The sequence below is a fragment of the Nesoenas mayeri genome (assembly GCF_963082525.1).
Source record: "Nesoenas mayeri genome assembly, chromosome: 18".
NCBI classification, from domain to species: Eukaryota; Metazoa; Chordata; class Aves; order Columbiformes; family Columbidae; genus Nesoenas; species Nesoenas mayeri.
Window position 1 is genome coordinate 2709251 of NC_137566.1, and position 18481 is coordinate 2727731.

The window sequence follows — 18481 nt, forward strand, 5'->3', positions numbered from 1 at the left end:
CCTCTCGACTCATCCTCTCTTTTTATTCCTGTCACAGAAATGGCCCCGTATCCGAGCCCTCACTGCGCACACACAGAGAACACCCATCCTGAAACACTGTCCTCAACGCTCAGTTCTCTTTCCCAGACCTGATGTAACTTGGATGACAAGGCTGGGCAGCTGTTTCCACAGTCAGAGATAACACATTTTAGATTTACTGCTTTTTGCCCTCGAGGTTAACATGGAAGTCTGTAAGCTCCCACGGTGCAATACATAACACAAGTCAGCTCTGAGCAGCCCTGTGTCCAAACAGGAGCTTTGCGCTTCCCCACATCATCGACTGGCTCAGAAAGAGCCTCTCAGGCTGCTGAGATCGCTACCAGCTGGGAACGGGTGAATCTGCCTCATCATTCTACAGCGCAACAGCTTGGGACGGCTTCACAGACCTCCTGATCCCATCCAGCTTCTTCTCCTCCATCTCCTTGCCCTGTAAATGTCCATGCAGGTTGCACAAGAACATTTCTCCTAAATTGCACAGGGATGAAATGAGAAAAACTCAGAACTAAAGTTGGAAAACCTTCTCTATTTATGGGGAGATAGCTGAGCCTGCGGACCCCGCGCCTTGCTCGTGCTGCTCCCTCCGCTTGGTTTCGGATGGCACCGCACAGAGACGTTCAGTATCTGTGTATTAATACCCTGGGAATGCTGCATGGGGCCTGCAGACATGAGCTGGCTGGTTTCCTACAACAGGATCTTACACAGCACATTTTCCTTTCTAAAGGCAGCAGAGTCTTGAAATGACCCTGTGGCTGGAAGGTCGGCATATTGCTGTGGTGGCTCAGCCAGATGATGCAATCAGAGGAAAGAAACTAATAAAAAATATCCAGCTATTTTGGACCTGTCACAAATTTCTGGATAGTCTCTTTCCCATAGAGACTCAAAATAGTTTGTTATTTGAGAAACTATTTACTAACTTCATGTTTAGGGGACTGTGTGACTAATTTTGCAGCACAGCAGCTTTCACTGTACAAACACTCTTTTCCGTGGGTTTGCGTGCATGGGGAAGTCAATATTTGTGTAAAATATTTATTGAAGGTGTGCAGTCTCAGGTCTCCAGGAATATTCTCACCTGCAGAGCTCGGGAGCCACATGCGGTGTGACCCGCGGCACAGCTGATGGCACCGACACGCTGGTACCACCTTGTTCTCTGCAGTGTGAGCGCTGGGAACCCGCTGCTTTGTTAGCTCAATAAATAAGGCAGACAGACTGTTTTATTAGGTTCCACGGCTCCACTGATTTTATAGCGGCCACTTCAGCAGGTGTCACAACTGGATGAGCAAACCAGGGCACCAAGGGTTTAACTCATCTGTCACAACTGCTCCCAACCAGCGCAGTCCATCCTAACCGTGTGGCTGCGCTCCACTCGGCCCCGACTCAGGACTCCCAGAGCAGAGAGATGCAGTGATGCTTTTTCCCTCTCTAGATGTGGAGTCTGTGGCTAAGTCACACTCCTGCTAACCGCCCCTTTGTTCTGAGTGGTTACACCTCACCCCAAAACCTCCTGGCTCCCGGTGCAGCTGCAGGAGGGGCAGACGGCAGCTCCGGCACCTCTGAGCGAAGCAGAATCACGTCCGAGACAGACAAGAGTTTCCTGTGCTCCGCGAAAGCCGTGTGCCATCTGGAGAAGTGGGGCTTTGCAGACAGTGTTTCGAGGGTGATTACAGCTGTGCTGTATTTCCTGAGGTTACATGGGGCTTGAACATGAACCAGTGCAGGTCTGCACAAGGAGAAAGATCAAACCTGTGAAGCTCAGCACATGAACGACTCACGGCCGTCTGTGACACCATCACAAAACCACCCTCATTAAAAATAATAATACATCGTGTTCCCATTCACCTTCTACACAATCCAAGTTTGTCCAATCTATGCTCCAAACCCACAATGTCTCTTACAAAAGGTGCAGTTTTTGCACAACCTCCTCTTCCAGGACATGGAAATTCGCTGTAGTGTTGAAGACAACAAATCCGATGATAAACCTGTTAGAGCAGGTAACCCTGCTCACTCCCAGACTTGGTCTCCTTCAAATGGTCTCCTTACCCCCTGGTGAGGTGGTGGCATTAACCAGACAGGCGGTGACAGATCCTGTTAGCCGGAGTTCCTAGTTCTGACACATGACACCAGCAGGGAAGCTCTGCACTAAGAACGTAAGACATGAGGAAGCAGCCAAGTCACCTGCACACACCTGCACGTTCTGCAGGGACAGCAGAAAGCCCCGGACCACGCCAGGCGGCAGATGAGCGTGAGTGTGCGCCCCCATGCAACAGCCACACCGAGAGGGACCTGGCAGGAGGGACCCGCCAGGAGGGACCTGCAGGAGGGACCTGCAGGAGGGACCCTGCCTCTGCTTCCGCACCAAGACCTGAGAGCGTCCAACTCGCTACCCCGGGAGCAGTGATGATCGACTTTCTGCTGGCTTTACTCCTCACCAAACAGACAATGGACGATGCCATCATCAACTCCCCCTGGACACACAGTCCGTTTCAAATCAGATTCTGATTTCCATCACCTACACTGAGAAGTTCAGCTCCATCCAGGAAGCTACTTCCTCCTATTAGAGGTTTTAAGGGCTGTGTTTGAAGGATGCTGAAGATACGGGCTATCAGCTCGCACAGAGCTGTAAACAGTACCTCTTGGGAGCGGTCAAGATTTTCCCACAAACTTTCCTCTAATCTCACTTGGCATTTGAACTAGAAACACCAAACTCCAGGCTAAAAAACAACCCAACACAGTTCACCAGTGAGGGCAAGATAGAGACACTGGGCAAGTGGTGCCAAGTCCAGCCAAGCACAACGCCCTGGAATAAGGTCACTGATGTGTACAACAATGGAAGAGTCCTAGGGAACTCAAAAATTATCTCTGCTTCCTCTCTTCTCTATCTGGAAACACCTGATTGCTCCTTGAATGTCAGCAAGGCTTTGAGTTTCGACTGCAACAACACAACCCCGAGCAATCCTGCATCTGCAAGCAGCGTTCAGGGATCACTCCTCTTCTCCGCACAGGATCCAGTTAGGTGAATTCCTGCACAAGAATGAGCAGAGAAAATGCTGCTTGATTGCAGCAGGCCAGCAAGTCACTGTCTAACTCCTGGGAAGCCAAGGCCTGTGGTGGCCTGTGGCCTCGGGGTCACCGGCACGTTGGGCTGCAGGGACGGGGTGGCCACATGCCGCCCGAGGCTGCAGATCTCCCGCGCAGTCCTGCAGATACCGCCAGGGCCCTCATGCAGGACCATCTGCAGGCTCTGCAGCTGCCCAAGACTTGCAGCAGTCTGCAGATGTGTGAGCCTTTCTCTGCAGGAAAAATAAAGGTGTATAAAAGGGTGCCAACACAGCCGTCTCTAAATAACTTGCTTAAACATCTCATGGACAGAGTCACTGAAGCAGGACAGATACACCATCACTCACATGAGTATAAAGTGAACTACTGGGGTTCAGCAAACCATGTGCATTGAGTCATTTTTTCAAATACAGCCGTTCTTCCTCCACGTGGCAGAACTGAGCAACTGCCTGGGCTATTGTTGCATGAAGATGATGATTTGGGCCATTTTCTCAAAGAGACACAGCGCAGAACACCCAGAACCAGCGTTACAAAGCCCTGGTTCTCCTCCAGGTCTCGCCTGCTATGGGGATCAGACAGCTCCCAACAGTTCAGGTGGCACACGTGCCTTCCTAAATCTGGAGCCTCTTTTCAGCTTGGCAGAGCAGAGAACGGCCCACCCTCTGCCCTCCACCCTTCGACACCCGCACGTTCACCCGGATCACTGGCTGGGGCTGTTTGCACAGTTCTGTGCACTTGAAATCAAGGAGTTGTAAGACTCCTTCTTAACATAAGGATTTTTCAGCTCTTTCTTTTGTAGCTCTGCCCTTGTACTCCTGTTTCAGGTGATGCAACAGGCCGAAGCTCCCGCGGAGGGAGGAACTGCAGCAACTGCTGCATCCAGCACGGGGGACCCAAAGCACTAGAGGAACAACAGCACCATGTTCTTGAGATTGCATTAGAGGCAGAAAAGGGGAAAAGAGACTAAAGCTTGTTAAGATCACTTGGTAAATCTGTGCTCAGGAGTCCAGTTTCACCCCATATTCAATTAATGTGACTCTTCCAGGCTCTGCCTTCCTGAAGCTTTGGATGAGGCAAAGGTATAGACTGGAATGAAAAATGTCTTATGAGCTGTAAAGGAGGAGGAAAATAAAGACAACTGGAAAAATTTAAGGAACTTTAAAATTATTTTCTTGGCCATAGGAGACCTATGGCTAAAAGGCATTAAATCAGACTACAGTAGAGTGGGGGATGCAGAGTCTATAGAAAAATTTGAGAGATGTGTAATCCACTCAGTAAAATAGACACATGTTCAGGCCATACCCACATCATTTCATTCGCCCTGTTGGTCTGGCAGAGGGAGGCAGGAGACCCCCTGCAGCATGAAGCAGCCTCACAGGGCTTCACACCCAGGCATGAGTTTAAAATGTCCCTTTCACAGCCATTTCCAGGCTTACAAAAAGCAAATGCAGCATGTACACGGCCAAGATGAGATCTGAGCACACTGAGGAAGTTTTTGCAAAATTAATTCCCCAAAGAAGCGTTATGGCTGATTATTTTAAGCAAATATGTAGGCCCTGTATAACAAGTAATCTACGTTGAAGAGGCACAAAACAGAGTACTTACCTCTCTCGCTCCTGAAGCTTCTGAAGCTCCTCAGCCACCCCGCAAGGCAGCATCTCCTTGAGCAGGTTGCAGCGTTGTGCCCATCTCGCTGCTGTTTTCAAATCACAGTAACGCATCAGCAACTGCATCAGGTGCCCTTGAAGCCATCGATTGTCTCCGACTGTGCTCTGAAAGGGGAAGCAAGGCTACAGGAAGACTGTCCGCGCCATTCCCATCGGGGTGTTTGCAGCCCCCCAGCAGACAGCATCCCCCAGGGCGGGCAGGGAAGGAGCAGGAATCCTCCCACCGCAGGAGGGATTTTGTTCAAACCCAGTGAGTCCTGCCCTTCTTGCCAAGGGATGAAGAACACATCCTTTAACTGGGTACGTGGGTCCCCCGCCAGCATGGCTATTTGTTCTGGGAATACCCTTTTGCAGGTGCAGCACAAAGAAAGGAGGATAAAAAAACCACCATTTAGCCTGACTGACAACCAGCACGTCATTTGCTCAGATACTGTTTATATTAAGCAAAATCAGAACCACTGACTGACCAGTAAAGGGCTTTGGGCTCGTTAGCCACATCATTATGGAAGGGGTAAGAGTCTGGATTGTTTTAGTCCCATTTTGTGCCCGCACATGGCCCTGAGATGATGTTTTGACTTGATGTCCTGGGAGAGAAAACAGGACAGCTCAGTCTCCCCTAGGTAAGCCGGGCGCGTGTTGTCCCCTCCAGGATTTCCAGGATTGCCAGTCACACATGGGTCACAGACAGGACACACCAGCAAAGCCGGCCTGGTGTTCATGGCGACGAAGAGGCTTGTCAGCCACAGCCCATCCGCACGCCGTGACACCAGGGGTACAAGGTCCCTCCGCCAGCATGATGCCACAGCCCCTGGTGTGACAGACACCAGAGCAACCGACACAGCCTGGCGATGGGGACGGTGTCACCCTGCTTGGGAAAGAGTTGTATAAACTGTGCTCTGCAAGTCCTGCTTGAGCCCCACTGAATATGAGAGGAACCTGGACCAGTTGTTTCAGCTGTGAAGAACTAGGGCTGGGTACAAGAAGTTCCTCCCTTTGTGTCGATTCAAGGCCTGCATGGACATGACAACTGGATGATTGCTTCAGCCACACGGACACAGACTCCCAGCCTGGCTGGGTTGCAGGGACCTCTGCAGATCCCCAGCCCAGCCCTGCTCACGCAGGGTCACAGAGCAGATCACACAGGTGGGTCCAGGGGGTTTGAATGTCTCAGAGCAGGAGACTCCACACCCGCTCTGGGCAGCCTGGGCCAGGCTCTGGCACCTCCCAGCAAACAAGTTTCTGCTCATGTTCACATGGAGCCTCCTGTGTTTCAGTCTGTGCCCGTTGCCCCTCACCCTGGCGCTGGGCACCACTGAGCAGAGTCTGGTCCATCCTCTGACACCCACCCTGAGATATTGATCCCATTGAGCAGATCCCTCTCAGCTTCTCCAGGCCGAACAGCCCCAGCTCTCTCAGCCTTTTCCCGTAAGAAAACAAACACAACGATCTCAGTGTCGCTGTGATGTGCACCTGCAAACAGGGAGTTTTGGACACTCCCCGTTCCCGGCTGTTTGCCGGCGGAAGCCCCGGTGCAGTGCAGAGCCTGCGGCACGAGCACAAACCGCGGCTGCCAGGGGTTCCAGCCCAAACACCACCGGCAGGCAGCATGGCCGGAGCACGGCCCTGCCCGGCCTGGCTGAGGGAGCAGCGACGGGCAGGGCTGGGCAGACACCACCGCGACCGCGGGGTTCACCAAAGCTCTTCTGGCTTGTTCACTCGCTTGGCAGACGCAGTTGCAAGAGAAATACGGACACGGTGACAGCAACAGTCACGGCAGCTCCGTGGGGGTGGGAATGACTCCCTGGCCAGCTGACCCACCTGCACTTGAAATAGCCCAGAGCCTCTGCAGCCAGATCCTCCTGCCAGACCCATTTACTCATGGATCTGCCTGAGAAGTTAACGTTGTCAAGAGAACTTAATTGCTAAAGCAAGCTGAGACTCCTCATGGTGGGTCAGGATGTGTAGCTGTATGGCTATACTGCTGCCCGCACTAACAATGAGGATTTGTCAGTGCAGTTAAATGCTCAATATGCATTTAAAGTCCATCCACACACACCACTGCCATCTCCCCTTCGCTGCCCACCAAGCAGCGCTTGCAGGGTCGGAGTCTGAACCCAGGCACCTCATCTTCCTCACCTTCCTCCCCTGCGTGCACAGACACAGCTGGGTGGGAGGCTGGGGCCACGGGGCCTCATTCCTCACATTCCTTCAGCAACTCAAAGGTGAGAAGTTGTCTTCAAAGCAGACACCCTGCACAGAGACCAGGAAACAAACCTGTTGATGGCCCCGAGGGAAAAGGGAAGCAGAAAGGAAACAAAATCAAAACAAAACAAAACAATGACCCACCCCATAGAGGTGCAGGGGGGTAGAGGCTTGGAAGAAAAGCCACAGAGAAATTTGGCATCCCAGGCAGCGCGGAGCCAGCCTGCTCATAAACACGGCTGCCTCGGCACCAAGTCTGCACCCCCGACTCTGCCAAATGCCCAAGCACGTTTTCTTCTCAGGGCTATGTGCAGGGATGCTTGTCCTGCTGCTCCTCAGAGGCTGGTGGCCCAGCGAGGAGCCGGGGTCACGGGACGGGCCCAGCAGCAGAGCAGGGGCCGGTCAGCCAGGGAAGGGCGAGCAGGACAGGAGCGGCGATCACGGTTACGCTTCTTCCCCTGCATGCGTCCCCGACCCCCCGGCCGTGCCGGTCCGACACTTGGTGCATCTCCCACACCTCTGCCCGCGCAGCCCGGCTCAGCCAAGCACCTCACACGGGAGGGAGGCGGGAACAGCTCCTGTGTGTGCCAGGCCGCTCCGCAGAGGCCTTCCCCAAAAGAACATATTTTCTTATTAGCATCACAGCGCAATTCCCTCTTCTAGCATCCCCTGTGTCCGTCCCATTGTCTTCCTGCCTTTTTTCTAGAACACAAAGTCTTTGGGGTTGAACGTCTCTTCAGTTCACCCAGAGTCAGTTCTTAATAAATCTTCATTATGTCAGCTTTATTTCTGGAAATAATGAGGTGCAGATTTTTTTTATTATTTTAATGATAACAGATTTATTCTTTCAACCACAAAAACAACTCTGCAAAGAAGGTTAATCTCTCCAGAGATATGACATCTTGCATTCTGAAGCAGAAAATAGCTTGCTTTGTTTTTTACTGAAAAAACCCAACATTGCTCTAAAGGGGAAAGGCTTTCACCACAACAGCTCTGCGAGGAGCAGGAATGTGGAAACTTTGGCCCCAGAAGATGTGGGCACAGATGCGGAGACAAACGTTTCACCAGGGATGACATTTCGTATATTTTGTTTTCAGCACATGAACGCTCCTCAAGAGGAACCTGGCACAGTTCTGATCAACAGCAGCAACACCTCCGAGCAGGAAAAGATTCCATATACCACGAGGCTTGTTTACAACCCTCGCTGAATTCTACACATATCATACATTCTTTAATCCATAGGCGCACAGAAAAACTCCTGACACCAACAATAATCCATGATTAAAGCCTTCCAGAATGACTGCTGGTGATTACCTACCCGTAAATCCTGTTCTCACCCAGCCGAGCGCTTTACAAGCTCACAAGCACCAGTGCAGAGCAAGCTTAGGAATGTCCTGATCTTAACCCATGGCATCAGCAATTCCCACATTGTTATCAATAATTTCGGATCCAAATATCCAATATGTTCTTTGGAAGTCACCCCAGTCAGTCCTAGATTACTTTTATCTCTATGTGTAAAGTTGCATTTCTGTCCGATACAATTCTCTGCTTTCTCTCAGCATCCTTTACCGGAGAGGGGAATCATTCACACCGCTGACACTGGCTATTTGCAGAGGCAGATTTTAATTTAACTTTTGAATGTCTTGGCCAAATTCCGCTGTTCTCAAGTGCTTCCAGGATCCACCAAAAAAATCCTGTTAGTGGAGAGAAAATGTCAAGCAGAACATTTTAGAGTCAGCAACTTAAGGAGAAAAAAGAAATGTGGCGCTTGAAAGGACAAAACCAGCGCAAGCGGCAGAGAGCAGCATTTCTGAACTCGCCGCGGTGCCGCACGTCCTGTGCACACACCTGTTCCAAGATGCCCTGGAACATCCCGCTGTGTTATTATAGTTTGGTTCTTTATCTTTTCCTACTCAAGATTTCTGTTTTGGAGTTAGTGTCGTTTGGACTACACGGAGAGCAGCTGCAGCATCACCCAAGTCCTGGAGCTGGGACCCCAGCGCCAGCTCAGCCCAGCGCCACAGCCTGTTTGGGACAGAAACGGGACCCCGACTCCTGGGCACCCCACACGGACGGCACATGGACAGAAGCTGCCGCCTCCGCACGCAGCGGCTCCTGCAGCGGGTTTCTGTGAGAGCTGCGGGCTGCTCGGCACAAAGGCAGAAGGATGAGAAAGCCGCGTTCTCACCGCTCGAGCTGCTCTCCCGCTCACGGGCGCTGCCCGCTCAGACGCGCTCGTTTATGAGCTGCAGAAGAACAAAATAGCCTCCATTCACATCCCAGCAGAGTGACTTTCAGATAGCAATCAGTGCGTCACTGGCAGAGCCACACTCCAGCGTTCTGGAGGCCACGACCACATCAATGGCGGGGAAGTGGGTTTTCTGCTCTCTTTCAACAGCACGGGCACCGGGGCTCCCTGGGGCATGTTCACACTGCCCACCTTCAGCTCTGGGAACCAGGAGCCGCCGCTCCGCTCTGCCCATGCAATCAGCTCTTCCAAAGGCAATTCAGAGGAGTCTAACTTACCATATCGCTCGAAGGGATCAAGGCAAAGGCGACTCTTAAAGCCAGCTTGCCTTTGTTCCTCACAAGGACCTTATTGTTTCTGGGGAACCTGACTGAAGCTGCTCGCTCCTGGTGAGTCCCCAGGACAACATGGTGTGATGAGACGCATCTGGCTCACACAGCCTTACCAATGCAATTTCTCATTCTCAAGTCCAGACACCACTGCCAGAAATAAAATAAACGTACAGCTCATCTGTCAAATGCACCGGCCGGCTGCACAGCCAGCTGTGTGTCAGCCAGCAGGGTGAGGGACGTCCCGCCCTTGTCACATCGAACCTGGACATGGCACCTGGTTTTGGCACCCCAGTGTCAGAGATGCTGAAAAACAGGAGTTCAGCAAAGAGCCACTGGGCTGAGTGAGTGTGTTGAAGCACTTGGTGCAGAAGGAGAGGCTGAGGGAGCAGGGCTTGTTCAGCCTGGGCAAGGCTAAGTGGGTGATACAGGGGAACAGAATCACTCTCTTCAATTTTATCATGGAGGATCATAGAGAAGATGGGTCAAAACCTTCCATAAATTTCATCCAGGCCTAAAGAAAAAAGAAAAAAGGTGACAGTGAGAGTGGTTAAACACTGCAACGGGTCCAGAGGGGCCGTGGAACCAGGTAGGGCCCTGTATCACCTTGTCCAACTCAGCTGGCCCTGCTGTGCACAGGAGGACAGAGAAGAGACCTCTGCAGGCTCCTTCCACCCGAAATGAGGCTCCGATTCTGTGATCAGCGCCGCGGCGCATTCCCCGGCTCTGAGACTCATCTCCACGCAGACAGGCGGCTTCTTGCAGCGACTGCTGCTTTCATGTTCCAAGCACCTCCCGGGCAAAGAACACCCAAGATCTCGTCTACCCAGAATACAGGATGGTCCTGATCATGCTCAACAATACTACACAGAGATCCAAATACATTTCCTGTGTTGAGATTCCTTCCAAATTTCTGTCAGGCAGCCCCTAAGGGAAATCATCTTTGCCAGATGAAGTCATCATGTCTCCAAAATCTGCGCATATTGCCACAGATGAGAGGAGGTGTACAGCAGAGGTAAAGAACGAACTCGGCTTTCAAAGTCAGATCTGAGGAGAGAGTGTTTTAAAAAAATATTGAGCAAGAGGTTGAGACATTTTTCAAACAGAGCATTGGACGTCCTTCATACAACCTTCATACAACCTTCATACAACCTTCACCCAGCTCGCGAGCCACAGAACAGATAAACCGTCTGCAGGCAACGGCTCCGCTTCCCAGGGCACACGACACTTCCTACAGGGAGATGAAAGGCTCGACACACGGCGCTTCACTGCGCTGGGTCTGACAGCGTTACCGGATTTCCCTTCAGCAGCTGAGCAGAACACGGACATCGATGTATCTTGGCTGGATAAAGCACAAATCCAGACAGAAATTGAGGCTTAACGGAGGTGTCACACTCTCCAACAAGAGTGCTCCGAACTGCACTGCAGGCACACAAGATGCTTCAGGACGCTGGAGGATTTAGTGCAGAAGGCACCACGATGCATCTGCAAGATGGTGAAGCTCAGCACTGCCCTGACTCATGTTACCCACCAGCACACAAATGCAGCCACCTAAATGCTGCCCTGAAAATCATCTTTTACCCCGCTGAGGCACTGCTGTGCCTGCAGAAGGGACCAGCGAGGGCACCTCGGACAAACCTGCAGGAGGCACGGCGGCCTGAGGCTGCGGAGTCACCGGTGCCACTTGTCTGCAGGGTCACAGACCGGCTCATGCTCCTGTTTACCAGTGTAGGTGCAGCCTGACACCTTGGGGACTTTCCCAGTGGGAAGATCAGAACTTTCCTTTTTATTTTAACCCACAATTAACTCATTTTCCCCAACTCCGTACCACAACAATTCCAGGTATGCTGATACACAAAATCACAGTGCATTCACCTGCACTACTTGTTCTCTCCCCTCCACTACTTGCCCAGGGAATATCATAGATGTATGTCTTTAATAAGCTACAGAGTCGCTTTAACTCTATTAAAATAATCTTTCTTTGGAGGAAAAAATAACTGCATGCCATTCATAAAAAAAAACCAAAAATAAAATTACTTAACAAATAGGCCGAGGTAATTTTACCCTGCTTGCTTTTTACGGTATAATTTATTTTTCCTGTCTGTCCCGAGGGTCTGTGCAATCCCTGCAGTCCCGTTCTCCCAATCCCCGCAGAGGTGTCTTCTCAATTCTAACCTGACCCTGGCCCTGGAGCTGCTGAATATGATTCATTGCAGGGATCAGCGAAGGCCCAAGGACTCGTTCTGAATACATAAGCCACAGTTTTGACATGCCTCCAGATTTCTCACACCTCTCGGTCCCACGATGGCAGGCTGCAGATATTTTCTGGGAGCATTCCAGCACTTGGCAAGACTGAAGATGAATGAGGATGGGGAAATTGGCCAAACTCTTTCAGCGCACAAAGCAGCGTGTTACTTATCACAGTAGATGCTTTGTCTGAGTCCAATAACACAGTGCATTGAAGACAAACTGGCAACCCTTATCTTCCCAGTGTATTCTGAAGTAGCATTTATCTATTCGCCCTTTGTCATTATGTCACACACACACACGAACAACGTGTCACGGCGGCAAATGCCAAACTGCGCTCTCCCGTTTAAGGAAGCAAGGGCTCCCATCGCGTCCTGCGTGTTGGGTGCTCCTGAGCTTCACCGAGCCTGGTCCTCAGAGAACCAACCAAATTCCTCTGGTCTCTCAGCCCTAAGAAGATTCATACAATTGCCAAGCACTTCCATAAACTTTCTACAAGTCACCACTACGTAACTCTATTTTAGTTTGTATCTTGAAGCCCGCACAAGGAAAACATGACTTTCCGCTAAGCTGTGAGGCTGCCTGAAGGATTTACTATCAGATGTGATCATTCCAAAATCCAGCCCAGCGGCGGTGCAGGACATGCGCTCGTGCTCTGTCTGCAGGACTCCACCTGAGCCGGGGCCCCGCAGGGGCCGCGGTGACACTGTGCTGGGACGGGCACAAGCCGAAGTACAACTTCACCACAGGGCTGCGAGAGCTGCGGGGGGCGAAGAGAAAGAGCCTGTGGGAGTGAAACCACCATCACTGCGTCTCTGCTGCTGCTAAATGAACCCGCAGGATGACACTTCATCCGCTCGTCAGGATGTACATGAGCTGAAGCCACCGGGATGCCTTCCCATTCGTCTTGGATGGCTCTGATATTAACCCTAACGAGCTAAACCAGTATACCGATTAACCAATCACTCAATTAAAGGTTCCCATACCCAGTCACATACATAATGAGAATTCAGAAGCTCGATTTTCCTTTCCAAAAAGACGTGGAATTCCAGCACACTGACCCCCTGTGGGGCAGGAGGACTCACCCCGCGGGTCCAGCCGCGTCAGCTCCACACGGGCAGCGCTGAGCTCCAGGAGGAGGATCTGCAGATGGGGGAAGAGCCTCAGAAACCTCTTTCTTGTTCTCTCTCCACTCCGTTCTCCCTGCTCAGGTCACATTCCAAGTTGCGAGGCCAAACAACAAAACAGGAATCTCCTGTTACTTGGTCCTGGCTCCAATCACTTTACCAGCTTTCCCCAGGGGTCGTCCTGCCCAGGATGCACCATTACTCTGCTCTCGCTCCTGCCGTACAGCAGCTCCCTCAGATCTGCACTTCTCTTGTGGAAATCGCTGCAGGAAAGGTGGGTCAGGAGAGCTCCATGTTCTCACCTGGATCATGACCTTAATTAAAAGGCCTGTGAGCTCTGAACTGGGATTAACTTAAAATCCACCGTGGCACCTGCACCCAGAGCTTCCCTGCTCTGCTCACGGGCCCAATCCAGCCCAAGCCTCCTGCAGAGGGCTGGGACTTGTTTTAGGTTCTTTTCTCTCTAAGAACATGCTAATGTGGCATGCCCAGCAGGGGACATTCTTCTATTCGCTAAAGTCTTCAAAATGAATAAGCAAAACTCTCCACGAAGGAAATACTTGCTCAAGAGCACTAACTCTTCCCATCATCAGCCTATGAAAAGTAGATGCCTACAGGAAAAACATGGATTACCACTTATTTCTCTTTTGCCATGCCCAAACCTCACCTGGCTCACAGCCAAAGCAATAATAAGTATCTTTGCAGGATCATTACCAAAAGCAAATCTTGGCAGTAGATAATTCTCTCCTTTAATCTCTTTTGGTACATTTAAACTCCTGGTGGTTTTTGTTCTGAAGGAGAAATGCTTGAGAGGGTTGACTGAATGAACTCTGAAATTCACACCCCGGCAAATTGGACTGATTTCCTAAATCCATAATTACAACATTCCTCAGAGATATGCATTCCTTCCGAGCAAACAAGGGAAGATTAGTTTCCTGTTTCTTCCCATTTACATGACTTCTCCGTCAAGAGGACCTCTTTTTGTTTCTAAACAATCCTCTGTTTATGTGGTTCTTTTCTTGGCAGGAACTGCTGAACTAATCTCGCCTGAAAGTATAATACAGCCAAACTATCAATTGCAAATAGCCCAACCATCTTCGTGCCAGGCGGCTGATTTGCACACGCCTTCAGAATCCAATACCTGTGTGTGGAATACTCAGGTACCAATCGATTACAGGGGTTTTAAATAACCTGTGCTGATTACTGAACGACTGGATAGTTTTACTGCTGACTGGATAAGGACATAAAAGTGGATCTGTGCCTGTGTGTAAGGATGTACAGGGCTTTAGTAAAACCGGGCAAATGTGGTCTCCCACATCTGCAGGTCCCCCAGCAGAAACTACTGCTGAGCAAGAGCATCGCGTTGTCTCATGTCAGAGCTGTAAATGAGAGTCGTCTCTCACTCACAGACAGAATATTTGCCAACCTGTTTGGTTCCCACTTCAAAAAGGCAGCGAACACATCCCCTCCTGTGTGAGCACCAGCTCCGTCCTCTCTGCAGAGGCCAATGTCAGAGCCCTTGGTGGGGTTCCCTTTGTCTTAGAGCAAAAGGAATACGAGGATTTGCTCGTTCTATGGGAGCTGGTCCCCGTTTATACCTTGTGGTGTACAATCCTGCAGCTGCTGCAGTTTGGAGTCAGTAACAAGTATCCTGGAAACCACTAGATTAGACTTCTGATGTAGCTTTTGAGGAGCTTGGGTGTCCCACTCATTCCTATATAAAGTTTCAGATGATAGTCCTTCCTACATTGTTTCCTACTCCTAAGATGCTCCTCTCATTCGGCTGCACTGAACACACCACCAGGCACTCCAGTTTGGTCTGACCGCTTGCTGATGCTCTTAACTCTTTAATCTATAATAACACTGACCTCTCAACCTACAGCCATAAGCCAATTAGCCTTTTTTATACCATACCAAATCTCTTTCTGATGAAGTTGTGCTTTCAAATGATTGCATGCTAGTGACAGAAATGTAATTACACTGCTCAGCAGCCCTGGCTGGTTGCAGGGGGTTTAAGGTCAGAAAGCATCTCTAACACACCGAAACAATTTAAAGGAGATGTTTTCCCCCGGGTGCTTTCTCCGCTTTCCTTTCTTCACTCTCCAGTAGTTAATATGTCTGCAGATAAAGGCTATTTGGCCACGACGTTTAAAACTGAGGTCCTGAGCTTTCAAAGTAATTACTCACCAACTGAAGCAAAGACAAAGACCCAGCCCCCATAAGCTTCTGCTGAATCCCCAGAGCTTGGCCCTGTAGGTCCACACTTAAGTAAACGTGAGCTGATTATTGAGCAAACTCATCTTCCGTCACTCCAGAGACTTTTTTGGCCGATTTTTTAAAATGTTTTTGACATTCTTGACAATTTGGTAGATAGTTCAGAAAGCCATAGCAGTTCTTCTTTGCTTCTTTGTACCTACTGTAAAGTTCCACCAGAATTCATTAGTATGTTTGTGCTTGACCAGGATTTACGTGTCTAGGAATGGCTGGATTTGTTAGAAATAAAACTATCATCATTATCATCAGGCACAGCAGCCCTCCAGGCCTTACAGAAAATAATGCACAGTGGAGGTACATGGAGGTATTTACATTTAACTGTACGGATGCTTTGATAGACTCTCCTTTAGATAGTAAGGCATGGAACACACTGCACGTTTGGCTTTTCCCATGTATGTCTCCCACAACAGCTGTGGGTTTGTTAAATGAGAAGTTCCCATTTCTTTTAGTGCTAATTTCATTAGCACAGATGCATATTTTACTGCTTTCTGTCCAGAAAGCAGAATGGAACTGAAGAATTATGTTGTGCTTTTCCTGAGAAACTCACAGATGTGCCTGTTTTCTGCATCGGCCCTATCAGTTGGTCCTTGTGCTTTGCAATTCTTTCAGCTATCAATAAATACACGACACCATTTACAAACCAAACTGAAAAATAGAAGGAAATCTATACTTTGCCTGCTACTTTTATTGTCTGGTTTATCCATGGTTTAATATTCCCTGAGGTACAACATACTTTTACATCACATTGTGGCTACATGTTCTGCCCAGAGCCCTCAAACGAGAATAGTCACAGAATCACAGAATCCCAGAATGTGAGGGGTCGGAAGGGCCCTGTAAAGCTCATCCAGTGCAATCCCCCCATGGAGCAGGAACACCCAGATGAGGTTACACAGGAAGGTGTCCAGGCGGGTTGGAATGTCTGCAGAGAAGGAGACTCCACAACCCCCCTGGGCAGCCTGGGCCAGGCTCTGCCACCCTCACCCCCAACAAGCTGCTTCTCATATTGAAGTGGAACCTCCTGTGTTGCGGTTTGAACCCATTGCCCCTTGTCCTGTCACTGATTGTCACCAGCAGAGCCTGGCTCCATCCTCCTGACACTGCCCCTTTCCATATTGATCCCCAGGAATGAGTCCCCCCTCAGTGTCCTCTTGTCCAGCTCCAGAGCCCCAGCTCCCTCAGCCTTTCCTCACACGGGAGATGCTCCACTCCCTGCAGCATCTTGGTGGCTGCGCTGGACTCTCTGCAGCAGTTCCCTGTCCTGCTGGAACTGAGGGGCCACAGCTGGACACAATATTCCAGGTGTGGTCTCCCCAGGGCAGAGCAGAGGAGCAGGAGAACCTCTCTGACCTACTGAGCACCCCCCAATCTAAAGAGACAGGCGCGGGTAGGAGCAGAGGGATTGCCAACACTGAGGTTCTGCTCAGTCCCTGACCGGGGGTCAAAACGCGGGCAGAGCAATGAAAGGAGCAATGGGGCCGCAGGGCGAAGAAACACGGCCGGTTCTCAATGGATAGAAAGCAATTCCCTCAACCCTGGCTTCACAAGACAGATACCAGATCTCAAGCTGTCACTAGTCCAGGGCTAAATACCATCTATTTTGCAAAAGGGAAATGGATAAGGAAAAAAATAAATAAATCTTCTCTTTTTTTGCACGGCAGCTGTTCGGGAGCTGCTTAAAGCTGTGGAAAGATAAATGCAATTGTTTTGCAAACAGTTTACCAGGCAAGCTGCAGGGAAAGCAGAGTCAAGGAGCAGCTCCTGCATCTTCACACCCAGAGCGGTACCCAGAGCTGCCTCGGCTGCAGCAACACTGCGGGAACCACAAACACTTATTTCAGCTGATGATTCCTAACCGAGACTTTTAAGGCCAGAAGGAACAAAAACAATCACCCCCTGGTTCCAATTTCCTCCTTCAGAAGAGGCCATAAATGCTAGCGAGGGACTCCACACCACAGCTGGTTAAACTAGTTTTGGTTTCTACCTTCCAGGAAAACAGCCAGTCTAGATTTGACATCTGAGTGATGAAATCCATTATATCCCTGAATAAACAGTTCACTCGAACACGGAGCGAAAGATAATTTGACATGCAGACTTATAGCAAAAGACGTGTCATTTATTAATCACCTCCTGAATATCCTTCCCATTTGCATTGCACAGATTGCTTAATTCCCTACAGATATTAAGTTCCTTACACTAGAGGGAAGTTGCTGCACTCAAAACAATCTTGAGTCAATTTAAAAGTTTGCCTGAACTCAGGAGTCCTAGGGAAGGACACAAGATGTGGATATTTGCAAAGTGGCCTTTTTGACTTCTTGTCCTTATTAGAGATTCCCCAGAGCAGGATTACCGGCCAGGTGTTCTAGCCACAGGTTTTTTAAGAATAATTGCATTCTGCCCTTTAAATTCCCCTTAAAAATACCTTCTTAAGCATAACAGCTATTACATTTTATTCCAGAGGTTGTTACATTTTAATAGAGGTCAAAATGGTCCTGTGCAGAAAGAGCCCATTAGGATCTCAGCACCAGTCGCTGAGAATGTTTGTCATTTAGAAATCAAGCGGTTAAATAAGATTACACCAACTCCTTGCTGTAGTGTAAGACTATTTATACCTATTGAGGACCAGGAACGGTCAAAGTTTTTCAAATGTATTGCACATAAAGGAGGGCACTTCACTTTTATGCCTTATTTTTAGGCAGATTTCTGAATATTATCTGTGAAGTAGCATAACAACCCTAGAATATTAGTGGAACTCGAGTTATTACACATTTGCTGCAAATTACCAACATCTCCCCCTGGTCACCCAGAGAACGAGCTGGCACAGTGTGTGATTTTCACGGTCAGAGATGTTCATATAAATAAGTTATCTCATTGTCACAGCTGGAGGAGCAGAGGAGATCAGCTGCGGCCTCTCCCCGCGCCCAACAGCTGGCGCCAGGTTCATCTGCGCCGCTCTCACGCGAGAGCAGAGCGGGAGCAGAGCCGCACCACGGGGCCTGGAAACAACCGCCGCCGCTTTTCTAGATGCTGTATCCCCAGCCCTTCTCTCCAGTCGCACGGAGCGGCTCCAGCCATGAGCTGCCAAAGGGGCGGGCGGAGCCGCAGCCCAGCAGCGCCCCAGAGAACCTCACTGCAGCACGTCTGCAAAGGTTCAAGCTTCTACATTTGAGAAACGAAGGGATGGGTTCGCCCGTGCAAGCACAGGAAGTTTTTGATTTAGCAACAAAAGGTGCTTTGGCTCAAGGTCAGTAAAAGCTGAAGTACCGTTTCTACCCCGTCGCTGTCCCAGACATGGTG

At 50.0% G+C, this 18481-nt stretch overlaps 1 protein-coding gene across 1 annotated transcript in view; it reads right to left on the reverse strand.

The window, feature by feature from the left end:
- Positions 1-18481, reverse strand: part of EXD3 (exonuclease 3'-5' domain containing 3) — a 296792-nt gene that overhangs the window by 146783 nt on the left and 131528 nt on the right. Inside the window, exon 12 of the mRNA XM_080355777.1 lies at positions 4699-4865. Coding sequence (XP_080211903.1) covers positions 4699-4865 — 167 coding nt within the window. The remainder of the gene's footprint in view (positions 1-4698; positions 4866-18481) is intronic.